This window comes from Hirsutella rhossiliensis (genome assembly GCF_020360975.1).
Source record: "Hirsutella rhossiliensis strain HR02 chromosome Unknown scaffold00009, whole genome shotgun sequence".
In the NCBI taxonomy this organism is placed as follows: Eukaryota; Fungi; Ascomycota; class Sordariomycetes; order Hypocreales; family Ophiocordycipitaceae; genus Hirsutella; species Hirsutella rhossiliensis.
Genome location: NW_025408675.1, coordinates 543405 through 559062, shown reverse-complemented (window position 1 = coordinate 559062; position 15658 = coordinate 543405). Strand labels below are relative to the sequence as shown.

At 56.9% G+C, this 15658-nt stretch overlaps 4 protein-coding genes across 4 annotated transcripts; 2 read left to right on the top strand and 2 right to left on the bottom strand.

Moving 5' to 3' along the window:
• Nucleotides 1-1324: 1324 nt before the first annotated feature.
• HRG_07933 (uncharacterized protein) lies at nt 1325-3332 on the bottom strand (the record flags this gene model as incomplete). Its single annotated transcript, XM_044866404.1, has 4 exons — nt 1325-1393; nt 1459-1889; nt 1943-2512; nt 2702-3332. 4 exons carry the CDS (start codon nt 3330-3332, stop codon nt 1325-1327), a joined length of 1701 nt encoding a protein of 566 aa, XP_044718293.1.
• A 3617-nt stretch (nt 3333-6949) lies between these two features.
• Nucleotides 6950-9359, top strand: HRG_07932 (cobalamin-independent synthase, catalytic domain-containing protein; the record flags this gene model as incomplete). Its single annotated transcript, XM_044866403.1, has 3 exons — nt 6950-7022; nt 7073-7230; nt 7290-9359. The coding sequence occupies 3 exons, from the start codon at nt 6950-6952 to the stop codon at nt 9357-9359; spliced, it is 2301 nt and encodes a 766-aa protein (XP_044718292.1).
• A 1258-nt stretch (nt 9360-10617) lies between these two features.
• On the top strand, nt 10618-11640 carry HRG_07931 (uncharacterized protein; the record flags this gene model as incomplete). The annotated part of the gene is made up of 1 exon (XM_044866402.1): nt 10618-11640. One exon carries the CDS (start codon nt 10618-10620, stop codon nt 11638-11640), a length of 1023 nt encoding a protein of 340 aa, XP_044718291.1.
• Nucleotides 11641-13029: 1389 nt separating this feature from the next.
• HRG_07930 (mitochondrial carrier protein) lies at nt 13030-14286 on the bottom strand (the record flags this gene model as incomplete). The annotated part of the gene is made up of 4 exons (XM_044866401.1): nt 13030-13250; nt 13308-13460; nt 13515-13919; nt 14070-14286. 4 exons carry the CDS (start codon nt 14284-14286, stop codon nt 13030-13032), a joined length of 996 nt encoding a protein of 331 aa, XP_044718290.1.
• Nucleotides 14287-15658: the final 1372 nt, after the last annotated feature.

Here is a 15658-nt window from a genome sequence, read left to right as displayed (position 1 = left end):
AACACTATGGAGTCGAAACTAAGTCATAAATGCCTCAAGGGAAACCGTACTTACAACAAAGAAGAATGCAAGTAATTTACGTGCCAACCCCGTCTTCCCGTGACTCTCCAACGGGGATGACCCGCAACTCGGCATTAACTCTCAGCCCTCGACATTCCTTTGCCCCCCGTCACTCCATTGCGCCGCGGCGCTTTGATGTAAGCGGCGCAAGAGTCGGCGAGGAAAAGGGCGTCACCAACAATGTCGTAATTGTACTCCCAGTGACAGGTTTGTGGCTCAAAAGTATCAGTGAAGAACCAAGATCTCTTCCGAATTTCGCCTCTGTGTCCCATCATGAAGTACCAGCGAGCCACCAGTTATGAGAGTCTGGTTCGTCAAACGACATGCTGGGATTGAAGTTCTCCGCCTCCGGCTGTTGTGCCCCTCCGTCGACTTCCATCGGCGTAGGGCAGCCCCGGTGCCGTGATGAAAAGACTCACAATCGTCCAGTGCGCGTGTAATAGTATCAGCTGTGGCGTCCAACTGAAAACGACTCAACGGGGACGAAGTTGCCGGCTGGATTTCCTCACCAGCGTGAGAGCCCGGCACATTGTAATTGCTGGCCAAGGGCTCAATCTTTGCTGTGGGTTGCCCTGCCTCTCCTTGACTGCTGGGTTGGCTCATCGAGTGAGACGTTGAGCCTTCGGCCGCTGAAACTGTGTACTGCCCTTGGTCGAGACGCTGTCTCAGGTGCTGCGAGGCCATCGACTGTGGATTCTTGATCGTTTCTGTACCAGGTTTCGTTTCGTCTAGCACCCGTGGCACTTCGTTGTACGAAATGAACCTTCTACCATGAATCGGATCGTCTTGGCCTGCAGGGCTTGTGATGTCATGCCTCAACGTTTTTTTGGAGGGCAGAAGCCTGCCAATTCCGATCCTCATGGCCTTCTCTAGCCGTTTTGGCAAAGGAAATGGTTCATACTCACTCGGTTCCCTTCGCGCATCTCTCTCGCCCACACACTGACTCTTCCCTTTGTCCAAGGATGCAACTGACAAGGGAAGCTTTTGGGGTACCGAAAAGTCCTCGTGACAGGCCATCTGAACTCTGTTGTCTCGCCTGTGGGAAGGGTACTTGGCCCAAGTCTCTGGTGGCATGATCTGGCAACGAGAACCAGCCGTGCCGGATCCTGTCCCGATGACTGTCAAACTATCAGAAGGCGCTCGCTGTTTGTCCATTCTCCAGCGTTGAACAACGAGCGGGGGTAGATTCGGAGACTCGTCAGACGGCACCCAAGCGGCTGCTGCCTTGAGTGCATCCGGAGGTGAAAGACAAGGCGGTTTGCTGTCACTCCATGACCCTGTATCGGTGACGCTCAGGGCCGTATTTGGCGAAATCTTGCCGATCTGATTTGACCTGGGGAAAGCACCGGGGATTCTGCGTTCATCGCGGTTTGCGCCACTCTGCGGCCTTGGATTCACCTCGGGGGACAAAGACATCGAGGACCGCCTGTTGTCCATGGAGCTCAGAGCTTCAGAGCCAGCCCGGGACAGGCGGGAGATGGAGTTGTGAAGTTTCGTCGCCAAGGATGTTTTTGCCGGAGCCTGCGTTGTCGACCTCGTAAACTCTTCTCGGAACCGGCTGTGCAACGGTATATCCACCTGCTTTCGAGAAAGAACATGGCCAAATCTCTGTTCAATGGTTTGAAGCTCGGCTTCTCGCTGTTGGAAGCTCTTTGTCTCCGAGTGAACGGTGGAATTGCTTTCAGATCCTACTTGAGATGTGTGCCTGTGACTCATGGCCGCAGTGGTCTCACGCCGGGCACTCAAAGTATCTTCTTCTTCGGCCGTCGCGTACGAGCTTTGTCCCTCTGAATGGCCAAAATCCTGCAGCGTGGTGAGTTTTCCATGCCCTGGCAGATTAGCGTTTGGCTACCGAGCCACATGATGAGAGGTTCCGACTTACAGTGGATTGGTGACAGCTCAAGACTCTCAATGTCTTGAGGGCTGAGACTGAAGTTGTTGTTTGTGGAGCCATCTGGGCTTGGTTGGAAGCTCGGCAAAGCGGAAGGATAGTATGATGAAACGTTGTCCAAGGGCTGTTTCACAGCCGAACCTGAGCCATGGTCCGCCGGCGGAAGGTTTGAAGAATCCATGTCGATGCTGAGATCCTCACTTGCCGAAACATGAAGGTTAGAGCTGGTGACATCTCCACATTGACAAGGGCACTGCGACGGCGAGAAGTTGCCGTGACCCTCGTCCCAGGGCGGTGACTCAGGGGGGCTGGTTCCTCGAGGCGCGTTTGGTATATCAATGACCCTATCAATTCCGTTGAAGTCGTCCAGGGGCGGAGATAGCCTCTCACAATCATCCGCCCTGTCCGACTCGGCATCACCGAGACGGATTAAGGAGCAGTCTCTTGATCGCATGCCTTGTGCCATGAGCCAGACACCTAGGGCCGACTGATCATCCCAGGCATGCGACCCTCGGCGGATGTCGAATTCGTTGTCGATACCAAGCACTCTGTCCAACCGCGCTGTGTTCAAAGAGCAGGCAGCCAATCTCGCAGGGGACACGTCGCGTGCCGTCGATGGACGCAAGGGCTCACCAGCAGGCGCCATGCAAGATTCCTCTGCAGCATGGTTGCGAGGAAAACATCGAAGGGTGCTTGTAAGGTTCGCCTGCCGTAGCTCGGAGACGTCGGAGTGGCTGCTTCGACACTGACTGGACTGGTACGAGTCTTGCTGCTGGCCCGAAACTCGGTTGTCAGGCGCGATGATGGTGTCATCGACGGTGAACTCGATTGTATCTCGGGGCCCAATGCCAGACTGGCCAAGCTGGATGAGTGGAGAGAGATAGCGGGTGCTTCTATGGGAACTCTCACTCCCCTCATCGTTGCTCTTGTCCTTGTCCAGCTCGTCCTGGATTCGTTGCTGGCGGAAGCGCCTCAGTTCTGCGCGTCGAGCCAGCTCCTCCTCGCTGTGACCGGCAGCCAGTCGGGACTGGCGCCTCACTTCGTTGTCCTGTGGCATGTGTCGAATCAGCTTGCTTCGCACGACCTCGAGAGTGCCCGTTGATCGCTTGGCGGACTGGCTCGTATCGTCGTGGCTGTCAGAGTCATTGTCGGCAACCAACTGACAGAGCTCGACGGGACCCTCGCAAGGCGACACTTGAGCGCTGGCTGGCACGTCGTTGGGTTGGGCCGCGGGATGCTTTGTCTTCCTGGCGCTCCAGTCGAAGCGGGACTCGGCCAAGCCAGCTGGGCTGGAAACGGGGAGCGACGAGGCGGCCTTGTTATCTTGGCCGCTGACCAGCCTTCCCCTGCGTCGAGAGCTGCAGCAGCAGAAAGCTTGCATGGTTTCGGGGAGCTGGGTGAGCCAGGCTGTGGCCATGTGGTTCGATTGTCGTACTGGTACAGCGCCGAGAGGGCATGAAGATGCTCGCAATCGGTTGGGTTGAGTGAACCAAGGAGGGGGGGTTGCTCGAGGCAAGGACGGCTGGGCCTTGGGGGGCTGCGCAAAGCGTCTGTAGTGGCCAGGAGCGACTGACCCGCGTCCCTCGAGCTGCCTGAACGAAGGAAGCCGGAACAATTAAGGAGCAGTGAAAGGCGCACCTGCCTTCTGTCCCTGCTTGTGCGTAAATGCCCTCATGAGACGAGCATCAGACCACGTTGCTCAGGTGCCATGGATTTACCCAACTACTCACCCGACGACGATGACCGTCTTTCTTTGAAAATCTCACCAATGGACGCTTCGGTCTGAGCATCCAATGCGCCGGTTCCCTCGTGAATCGAAGCAATTGATGGGTGCTGCAGGAACAGGCGGGCAATCACTATCCGCTGCCTTTCTCCACCCGGCAAGTTCCTGGAGTAGTTGGCCATCAAAGTGCCCAACTCACTGTCCGTCGACTCAATATCAAGACTGCTTTTGGGGACAAGCGGCCGGCCGGCCGAGGTTGTTTTCTGGAGGTCCTAAGGGGCATGGGGAACTTGGATTCAGGGTCATGTTTCGACTCAAAAGGGCTTTGTGTCTGACAACTAGCAGATTGATCTTAGAACAACTCTGCCCGGAGAATCATCACTCAACTCTAGGTGTTCAAATACGAGTCACAGAGCAAGTCCGGGTTGACTTGCAGAGGCTGACGCATAGCCCGAGTCGTTGACTTTTTGTGGACGTTGATGTGGACGGATCCAAGGCCCAGTGTATGTATGGAAGCCCAACCTCACCAAAGAAGAAACAACACGCAATCTCACTTTGAGAAAGCAAGAGACGATCGAGGAGAAACTGTCTTTATGAAAATGCATTATGAGGACTGTAATGGCGCCTGCCATTGTCTGCTAGTCTCCAGCTCGACCAGATGACGATGCTGTCGACTCTGGGTCTGCAACGTCCTCAACCGTGAGAGAATCTGAGATTCAATCATTTGACTGTTGTACTCCTAGACTGGGCTTGGACCACTCAAGTGTTGCAGCATCCAAAACTTCCAAAATTTGACACGGAAATGAAGCGTAGGAACCATTTATCAACCTCTATCCTACCTAATACTTCAATGCGCATTTAAATACGTAACACAGCGAGGCTAAACCAGAGGTGTATTAGACGCCAAGTTAATGACAGATACAGTACACAGGTCCAAATCGCGGCCCGTCTCCCGCCGAATGGCACCGTTACCCGCCACGCAGACGGCAGCTACACGGTGGGTTCTCCCGGGCATCGGAGGACGGTTCGAAACTGCAGCACCCTTTATCCAGGCGTGTGCCGGCGGCACGAAATTCCCCCACGACGAAAGCAACCTCCGAAAAGTTTTACCACCCTCGGTGATTGGCGAAATTCTTGAGGGAAACAATCAGTTCCTGTCCTGCTTGCCAAGTCAGTAACGGCAAGCAGGGCACACGGGGAGGGATCTTCCCAATCCACCACGCCGATCTCTTCCATCATAACGTTGTCGTCACTAAAATATATGACGTGCTGGGTGTGATCGACTGGGAATGTTTCTATACAGAAACCTAGGGAGGGTTGACGCTCTCTTCTCCTTGAGCACGGTGCCTCGCCTTCTAAATCGGGAGGTGGGCGGATGAGGAAGCCTATAACAATGGTGCGGACGCTAAGTGGGATAGGGATGCTCGCGCAGACTACAGACTTTCCCAGATGCTCCCTCGCTAGCAGGGATGCTTGCGACCTGGCTGCCAAGATGGGCTTATATGGCCGGGCGTCATTAACGTGACGTAAGATAATATCACAAGTTCAAGCATAGCTCCAATCTCCACAAGTCAACGTTGGCGCCCAATGTCTATAAAGAAGATCCGAAGCCATTGCGAAGCATGTAAGAGACAAACCCGATCATACATCACACCTGGAGCAAGCTCCTCCAATTGTCTCAACTACTGCTAAAGCCGCAGCATAAACTATCAGGCGCTCTCACCTACAGCTGCGTTGGCGTGTGCGTATGGGCTGGCGCGCAGCGCACACAAAGCCGGAGCTCGAAAACGTCACTAGAAATACCGCTTGACCAGGCAAAAGTGGAACTCTCCAACAGCTGTCCCCATTGGTGCGGATTATAGCTAATTCCCTGGTCTGCTCTGTCTGTATGTTGAACTGTCGGCGGCGGAACAATTGGGCAGGACAACTGTCCTGGGCCAGGCAACACGTTGAGAGGCGGCTGCTTCGGTTCAACTTGACTTTTCTTGCCTTGCAACCACAGCTGGGCTCGATATATACGGCCCAGCTTCCTGTGCTAAGAATTCGCCGAAGAAAAGCTCACCATGACCGGAGCCCCGCATCGGATCAGGTCGGGGACATGGCCTCCGGTCCCAGCAGAAGAGAAGAAGCGGGCAACATGTCGCCGACTGGGAGTTCTCCTAGAGGACGGACGCCGTGCCAACGAAAACTCAACAACATTGGGGTGGCTCGTGCTCTTGGCAGCGTTGGTTGTCGACCAGCAAAAGGCATTTACCGGGTACGAGTACGAGGAGGTGTGCCTACAGTATGAGACGCACGGAGTTGGAGATCTGCCTCTTCCCGTCCTTGTCTTGCTTGCTGTAACTTCTACAGAGGTACTTAGTCATCTAATGCCGCAAATGGAGATGCGACGGCAGTTCCACTCACACGGATTGTCGACTGGCTCTGGCGGAGGACATGACGATGGCGCAATCTGGCAAACAAGACACGAAAGACCGCGAGGGGACGTTGGCGAGACTTTTTCTTCTGCCCGCCCCCTTGTGCCTCCTTCTCAATCATGCATGGACCTTGACATACGGTGCACTGTACTGTACACAGAAAACATCTGGCATTGAAACCTTGTCAGGAGGGCTCCGTTTGAATGCGACAGTGTTACAGTCAGTACGCTCATGTTGAAGCAGCAATCACCTCATCCCGCCTGTCCAGGTACTCTCTACGTTGTGGGCTATCTCAACGCCTAGCCAAATCGCCGACCCTTGGCGCAATAGCCCCTGCTTGGGCTTCTCCCCGGCCCGATACGGCCCCGGGTAGACGGTACTTGAGCCGTCTCGTTGAGGCTGGATTGCTTGGCGGGATCTGGCTGGTCGGAGCGGGGCAATACTACCTACTACTAGTACGCAAGGCACCTCGGTACTGCTCAGCATGAGCGAGGTACCTTACAGTACGCTGCACAGCAACCCCTCCCCCGCTTTTCGGGGCCAATTTCTTTGGGCTGCCAGACCACCATCACCTTATCTGCCTCCTCGTCTCGCATTCAGGGTTTTTCTTCCTTTCTCCTCTCCTCCTCACTTTCTTCTCCCCCTCCTTCTCTCTCTCCGTCCTTCTCCAGATCGTCTCTTCTCTATAAGCAAGGCCCATCTTCCCATCGCTCGGCCGACCGTTCAACATCGACACTCCATTGCAGGTTCGACATCCATCACTCCCCCTCCCATCGCCCCTCTCGTGCTAAAGCCGAGCTCCCGCAGAGTCTTCACAACAGCCAGCCTCGAGAGTCCTCGACTCTCTCCTCCGCCAACATGGTCCAATCCGCAGTCCTCGGTTTCCCTCGCATGGGAGCCAACCGTGAGCTCAAGAAGGCCACGGAGGCTTGTAAGCTGCCCGTCCCCTACGTCGGTCGCCACGTCAGCTAATTCACGTAGATTGGGGTGGCAAGCTGTCTCAGGCCGACCTCCTGAGTGAGGCCAAGCGTCTTCGTCTCGCCCACTGGAAGATCCAGAAGGATGCCGGCGTCGACGTGATCCCCAGCAACGACTTTGCCCTCTACGATCAGGTCCTGTGCCACATCCAGGACTTCGGCGTAAGTTGACCCGAATCACGCCGCTTGTCCTGTCAAGAGACTGACCGGAGATACAACAGGCTGTTCCCGAACGGTACACCAGGGATGGCCTTGGTGTCGTTGACCAATATTTTGCCATGGGCCGTGGCCACCAGAAGGAGGGCGTTGATGTTCCCAGCCTGGAGATGGTCAAGTGGTTCGACTCAAACTACCACTATGTCAAGCCTACTTTCCAGGACAACCAGACCTTCAAGCTGGTTGACAGCCCCAAGGCCCTCGTCGAGTTCAAAGAGGCCAAGGAGGCTGGCATCTCCACGCGCCCCGTCCTTGTCGGTCCCGTGAGCTTCCTCCATCTCGGCAAGGCCGACCGCGATCAGTCTGTCGACCCCATCGATTTGCTAGAGAAGCTCCTTCCCGTCTACGAGCAGCTTCTAGCCAAGCTCAAGGAGGCCGGTGCCGACACCGTCCAGATTGACGAGCCCGTCCTCGTCTTTGACCTCCCTGCCAAGACAAAGGCGGCCTTCAAGCCCGCCTACGAGAAGTTTGCCAGCCTCGGCGGCAAGATTCCCAAGCTTTTCTTCACCACCTATTTCGGCGACATTGTTCACAACCTGGATCTCCTTCCCAAGGACGTGTATGGGGTCCACATTGACCTTGTCCGCAACCCTGAGCAGCTCCAGACCGTTATTGGCGCTCTTGGGCCCAAGACTATTCTGTCGGCCGGTGTTGTCGACGGCCGCAATATCTGGAAGACCAACATGAAGTCTGCCATTGAGATTGTCGAGTCGGCCGTCCAGAAGCTTGGCAAGGACCGCGTCGTCGTCGCCACCTCAAGCTCTCTCCTCCACACCCCTCACACCTTGGCCAGCGAGAAGAAGCTGGACGCTGAGATAGCGGACTGGTTCTCCTTTGCCTGCGAAAAGGCCGTCGAGATTGCCCTCATTGCCAAGGCCGTTACCGAGGGCCCTGCCGCCGTCCGCCAACAGCTTGAGGCCAATGCCAAGTCCATGCAGTCCCGAGCCACATCGACCCGAACCAACGATCCCAAGGTCAAGGAACGTCAGTCCAAGGTCACCGAGCAGGATCACAAGCGCAAGTCGGAATTCACGACTCGCATCACTGCCCAGCAGAAGAAGCTCAACCTTCCTCTGTTCCCGACAACCACCATTGGCTCGTTCCCTCAGACCAAGGAAATCCGCGCTCAGCGAAACAAGCTCTCCAAGAGCGAAATCACCACCGAGGAATACGACAAATTCATAGAGCAGGAGATTCGGGACAACGTCAAGATTCAGGAGGAGCTTGGCCTCGACGTCTTTGTCCACGGCGAGCCCGAGCGCAACGACATGGTTCAGTACTTTGGCGAGCGTCTGGATGGCTATACCTTCACCACCCACGCTTGGGTGCAGAGCTACGGTTCGCGCTGCGTGCGACCCCCTATCATCGTCGGCGACATCTCTCGTCCCGCTCCCATGACCGTCAAGGAGTCCAAGTACGCCGTGTCGGTTTCCAAGAAGCCCATGAAGGGCATGCTGACGGGTCCTGTCACCTGCCTGCGGTGGTCTTTCCCCCGCGACGATGTTCACCAGTCCGTCCAGGCTCAGCAGCTGGCCCTGGCTCTGCGAGACGAGGTCGTCGACCTCGAGAAGGCCGGCGTCGATGTCATCCAGGTCGACGAGCCCGCGCTTCGCGAGGGCCTGCCCCTTCGCTCCGGAAAGGAGCGCGACGCCTACCTGGACTGGGCCGTCAAGGCGTTCAAGCTGTCCACCTCGGGTGTTGAGGACTCGACCCAGATCCACTCTCACTTCTGCTACTCCGAATTCCAGGACTTTTTCCATGCCATTGCCGCCCTTGACGCCGATGTCTTGTCGATTGAGAACAGCAAGTCTGACGCCAAGCTCCTTCGCGTCTTTGTCGACTCGGCGTACCCTCGCCATATTGGTCCTGGCGTGTACGATATCCACTCCCCCCGCGTCCCCAGCCAGGAAGAGATCAAGCACCGCATCGAGGAGATGCTGCGCTACCTCAAGCCTGAGCAGCTGTGGATCGACCCTGATTGCGGCCTCAAGACCCGCCAGTGGAAGGAAACAAAGGAGGCTCTGACTAACATGGTCAACGCCGCCAAGGAGTTCCGCGCCAAGTACACCAAATAAGCAGCTACGAAACCGCGTGAGTTGGTGTGTCTGTTTGTTGTCTGACAGCATTAATTTTTTTTGAGAATTTGACGAGCAAATGGTTTTTCAGCCGGCTACGATTTCAACATCGGCGTTTACGGGTGGGGGTGATGACGAGACGTGTTCGACACGTCGGAAAAGTTGATGAAAGCGATGGCAAGAAGATGAAACGGAAAGTGGTCTAGCCAGCATTCAACATATGTGTACCTATGCTCCTCAGATGGGAGTACAGCTTTGCAAAGTTTGACGAGATACAAATAAATCTTGAAGAGGTCTATTCACCATGGCGGCGTCTGAAGCAGAAAAGGGGCCTTATCTATTCGTGTTGACCTTGGTACTCTCGTAGAGCATGAGCATGTTGCACTTGGAGCCAATGTGTGAGGACAAAGGGTGGGGTCGGCATGGCGGTTATCGCTGTCACGTGCCCCCGCGTCCGTCAAGTCATGTCACTCGCGTCTCGGCAAGCCTCTGCCGCCCGGGCTCACATATCCCCAGTGACCTCCTCGCCATTTTCTCTCCCAAAATGCCGCCGATCGTGATCGCCGACTCAGATGATGACATTGACGAGCGAGGGTACTCGCCGCCTCCCAAACCTAACCAGGCCACTGCAAGTAGCGACGCGCACACGCGGTCATCGGATCGCGTCAGCCATTCAACAGTCTCAACGGACCCGGCCTTTTTTCAGAGCGTCTTTAACGAGCAGATCGAGGCCGCCGCGCGTGAGTCCCGGCAGATTAGCGCGGTACAGGGCGGAAGTGCAAGCTCAGATGCGCGTTCCTCGGCTGTTGCTAAGCCGGCTCGAGAGTTGGCCGCTTCATCACGGACGTCTGACTCGGATCCGGTACGCCGCCGAGTCTCAGATAAGAAGAGCGCGACTAGATATTCTCCATCACCGACTTCTCGGAGACACGACATGCCCACCAAGGCGACGGCAAAGGACATGTGGGATGTGCCCAGTAGCCCGGAGAGCAAGGCCGTGTCAGGCCCCTCAAAAATGAAGGGTAGCCGGACCAAGGGGGTTGCGACAGTTAAGATCACGCGAGGATTGAGAAAAAACTTGGAGAGGCTTGGGTACGAGAGCGAGGATGAGGCCAAAGCCGACGAGAGCGCAGATCACGGCAGCGATGACATTACTCCAGCGAGAGAGCGAAAAAGGAGGCGATTGGATTTGTCAAGAGGCTGCTGGGACACGTCCCCCCCAGGATCGACGACAAGCTCCCCCAAAAACAAAAGAGCAATGGACGACACAACGGCGGATGGTTACGTGCCCACATTACCAGTCAACAGCGAGTCGTCGTTTCTCGTTGCCCCAAAGCCGCTATCTGCGAGCCAGAAAGTCGAGTACCAGAGCGTTGACCTGGTGCAGAGCATTTCCTCTTTGCGTCAGCCAGAAGTTCCGTATCACAAGATGTGCTCCAGCGGAACGGCGACGAACATCAACACGCCACGGAGCGACATGGCGTCTTCGCACGACGTTGGCATCATGGCACCAACGCCAGAGAGCGAGAGGATTGGTAACATGCGGCGGACTCGGCCACCGCCTCGACGACGGAGGAGCTCGTCCCCGGACGTGATAGCCGTCACAAGTGACGGCCGAGATAAGGAGCTTGCTGAGAAGCCGCAGTTGGAAACAGCTTCCGTCGGTGACGCGGCACCAGATGGACATGTTCTGGATGCGGAGTTTGCGGAGCAGCAAGCCGACGATGACTCGGACTTTGATGTCGCTCCCGAGCCCGTGAAGAGTAAAAGACAGAGGGGGCGCCCGAAGAAGAACGCGATGAATGAGAACACCAAAAAGAGCAGCGCGACGGCAGTGGTCGATGCAGGCACGGGGTTGACGGATATACCCAAGAAGAGGCGTGGAAGACCGAAAAAGGCGAAGCAGCCGACGGAGGCAGAGCAAAAGCGGCCAGGCCACAGTGCATCTGAGACGGCAGCTTCGGCTAGTGTTGAAGAGCCTAGCGATGTGGACGCGGCGCAGGGGCTACCGGAGGAGGACAAGACAGGCCCAGAGGAGACGGATCAAGCGTTCGGCGCAGGCGCGCCCAAGGAAGAGGCGACGGGCAGCTCGAATGGGCCCAACGCTACGGAAGAGAGAGGGGAGGCGAATGAGGTGGACAGAGGAACGGTCGAGGAGGCAAGGGACAAGAGCAAGATGAAGGGATCGTCGTGGCTTGAGTCGGCCGGCAAGCCCGTGTACCGGGTCGGGCTGAGCAAGAGATTGCGGATAGCGCCACTGCTGAAGAGTCTTCCGAAATGAGGACGCAAGAGATGGCCACCAAAGTCTCAATGGTTCTTGATGGGCGAACCAGGATCCTGTTGCTCGAAACCAGCAAAGCCCCCACTGAGAAAACATCGTCTCTCTCTTTTACCTCGTCCCTAGCGCCTTCTTGCGCCGCCATCGCCTCACCCTCTCCCGATGGGCGGATAGAGGCCGCCTTCTCTCCCCTGCTCGCTGCCATGTCGTTGCTGGACTTGGCTCGGCAAACGGAGGGCGCAGAACGGAGCTTCGGACCAGATCGACACTGCTTGACAGTGTCGATGCCACGACCGGTGTAAGCCCTTTCTGCTGCCGTCCATGCATGGTCAGCCGGGGAAGCAGCATGTACCAGCCCTTCATCATCCACCCCATGGGCCCCCGGTCGCGGATGACGGCTTGACGCGAAAATGATATTCACAGCCCTGCTGTCCCAGATACATTCGATGGCTGTCGAGGGCTCTATGGCAATCTTCGACTCGTGCTCACCTATGTTCACCGGTCCCTTGAAAGTCCAGGACATGGTCAAATCAATCCCGGCCGATGATGATGCCAGCAAGCCCTGAACCTCGGCACCTTCGCCTCCATCAACTGGGCCCCTCTTCTAGCTCAGGCCGTCGCCTGGGTACTTCCACTCGTCCCTTTCTCACGGGCTGGCGGGCTTCGCTCTAGGGGGGGAGGCGAGGATCGTGGACATTGACAAGGACTGGCAAAAGGCGCGCGACATGATCAAGGCACAGGTGGAGCGACATCTCTCCGAGGCATGAAGTGAGGAGTGCTGATGGGGACAACCGGTCACATGGCGTCGGCGATTCATCCCATGAGAAGAAGCATAAGGTCCAAGGCTACACGGGGAGAAGCCTGGTTCCGCTTACCGGAACCCTGCTTAGTTGGAATCGCTCGAGTAAACGTAGGCACACGAAGCAGCGAAGATGGGAGAGCAGCGAGCCACGTCTCCCGCAATCTGTGCATCACCACGCAATACCGGATGGCGCCTCCAGTCGCCACGAAGACTGTTTATACCATTTGCTATGAACTCTGTCGAGCGCAACCGGAGGCTTCCTTCTGCCAGGATGCACAAATACGCTGCTCTACAGGCACCCTGTCCACAAGGGCCATCTCCGGTGGTGCGCGTCAGGTGGTTCAATCTTTCCCCCGTCGGCAAGCGAATAAGTGTTTCCCGGCCCGATGAAGCTCGGGATTCGGGGGAAAATAAATGTAACAAAGGAGCCCAACGCCCAACTCGTCGTGATGCATTTGACCAAGTCGTACCAGGTACGGGCCAAAGAAAAGGTACAGTGTTAGAAGAGTAAATTCGGAAAAGAGGACTCACGAGCCAGACGCGACCCGTTGTCGTCTCCGGTCGCAGCCGCGGCTGCAGAAAATGTTGTGTCACACGTCGGCCTTGTCGTCTTCCTTGATGCGCTTCTTGATGAATTCGAAGGAGGAGAAGAAGATGGCGTTGACGACGCAGGAGCGGCTCATAGACACGCCCAGGCCGCGATACATGTGGCCCTTGAAGAACTCAATCTTGGGCGCTGGCTCGACCTTTTCGCCTCTCGAGCGGAGCAGCGAGTTCCTCTGGTAGATGCTCTTGGCTGAATCGATGGGATCTGTAACTTTGTCAGTCGCGACCACAAGACTCGAGCGATGACACTGGCGGCACTCACATATCATGGCCCACGACACGAGGCCGCACAGTCCACCAGCAGCAACGACGGCGAGCTTGTTACTGTTGGGGCTGTCGCCGGCAAAAGTTGTCCCAAGCTGCTTACCGCTTTCGTACACCATGAAGTAGATGGCCGTCCCCAAGGTGTCGCGCACTGTGGCATGGTCAGCAAATGCACCGAGGCGTTGGGATGAAGGAAGAGACGTACGGAGATGCAATTGGAAGCCCGTGTAGAGTCCAAAGGTTCCCCGATGCTTGATGATGTTGGCCATTGTTCTCAAAGTCCCCTTATTCTGGTAGCTCGTCGCCACGGCGCGGCTCTTCTGGCAGCTGCCCGCCCGTTCTGCGAGCAGAACCGACACCTGCGCGCTGAGCTTGGTCAGCTCAAAGGGGCAGGCAAGAAAGGTGATGACGGATCCCGCCGTGGCACCAGCTGCGCCAAAGCAGGCTATCGAGTAGAGATTCGGATATGTCCCGGGGCGGTTGACGTGCCGCAGGATATCGTATCCAAGGTTCCTCTTGACCCAGCCGGAGTAGACATGTTTTGCTCGCTGATAGATGGAGAATGAGACGGTGCGGACAAGTGTGATGCTGGCCATGGGCGCAGTGACGCCTAAAGGAAGAAGCTCAAAGTCAGCGGGCGGAAGACGCGAAGAGGGGCCAATTGGCCAGAGGGGGGGGCTAGTGAATGACGCAATGGCGGGCAGAGTGCAGCGAGAGGGAACTTTGAATGCGATGAGGGATCGAGACGGGCCAAACTCACCACGAAAGAAGCCGCCGAGCTTCTCTGTACGGTATGTGTGCTTGACGCAATCGAGGAAACCGCGGTACTGGTAGGTCTGCATACGAGTCTTGACGCTGTCGAGGGGGAAGGCGGCGAGCGTGGAGAAGACGCTCGAGGAGCTGGCGGCTATCTCGGTGCGGTAACGCCAAACCAACGAGTCGGTCTTGTTTCTTGCTGCTCCGGTCTGGGGAGGCATGACTGCTGACGCGTCGAGGCGGCCTGGAACATCTTGGTGACCACTTGTGGCCTCAGCAGTCATGCTCGATGGCGAGGGGGGAGGGCGAGGGCGGCCACGACGCGTTCAGACGGCGGTCCCGAGCGAGACCTGGGCCTGGGGCGCGGGCGCAGCACGACCAGTCGCCAGGAGCCTCTGGTCCATCAAGAGGCCCTTGTCAGATGGGGAGGATGCCGGGCCCAAGCTCCCTTGTCAGGCCCCGGGATCGAAGTCGGCGGCGACGGCGGGGTGGGGGACCGGGGAGAGGGATTGTAGAAGAGCTGAGATTTGGAATGATGGGCTTTTCTTTCTGGTGCGACGGCCTGGCGGGGTGGTGTTGAGAGTGAGGCGGAAGCGGGAGATGGCAAGGAGGAAAAGGGAAAAGAGGCGAAACGTGCGGAGTCGAGAGAGACGAGCGGCGAGGTGGAGTGGGATCGTCGAGATCAGAGGTTGCTGACGAGGTGCCGGGAGATGGTGGCAGCAGCTGGGCGGATTGATGATGAAGCTCCTACAACAGCGGCAGCTGGCATCGTTGGAGGAGGCACTCCATGGCGGACCGTTGACGGCCAAACCAGAGACAGCGCGAGAGAAGCCGAGCCGAGCATGGACGACTCGCGGGACAAGCACCCACCGCGCAGCACGGACCCTGGGGTTGTTGGAGCTACCAGAGACGCCCTGTACAGGTACATGCGAGCGCATTGCAGTCCAGGTTCTGTTCCTACGAATAGTACGGCAAAGGCCATGTTCTCCAAGTCTCGGGCGTGACTGGGCAAAGTACCGCTACCCCGGCTGGGCCCCTGCAGCAATTGGGAAGAGGGGCCCCCGCCCGCCGCCGTGATTGGAGGCGACTCCCCCGCTAATCGGTGGCAACCTCGACCTCTGGGTGCTGTACTTTACGTAAGCCTGCGCATATCTCGAGGCCCCTCATCACACCTCCATCACAACTCACACCCATCCATCCGGGCATCGCATTGCCAGAGATACTTTTTACCTAAAAAGCGCTCATCCAGCGGCACGCGGGCGTACAGTAGGGCTCGGCAAATAGGTACATCCACTACAGGTGCCGTGCATTGCGATTCCTTCGTCTCCGCCGGGTCGGCACTTTTGCTGCGCCTCCGTGCGACCACATCTGCCAGCCATCACATGCCGGACCATCAACTACGCATGTATATACTGTACAGACTACTGGCTTCTGTAGACCAGCAGCCTCTTCCGTCTGCATGAGACACCACGACGTACTGTACGTCTTTGGCAGCACCATGTCCTTGCCATGACGCCGCGGTACTCGGGCCTACAGTACTGTGCACCTTGGCCCCAACACGACAAAGCCGTTCAAACCTGTCCACCATTAATC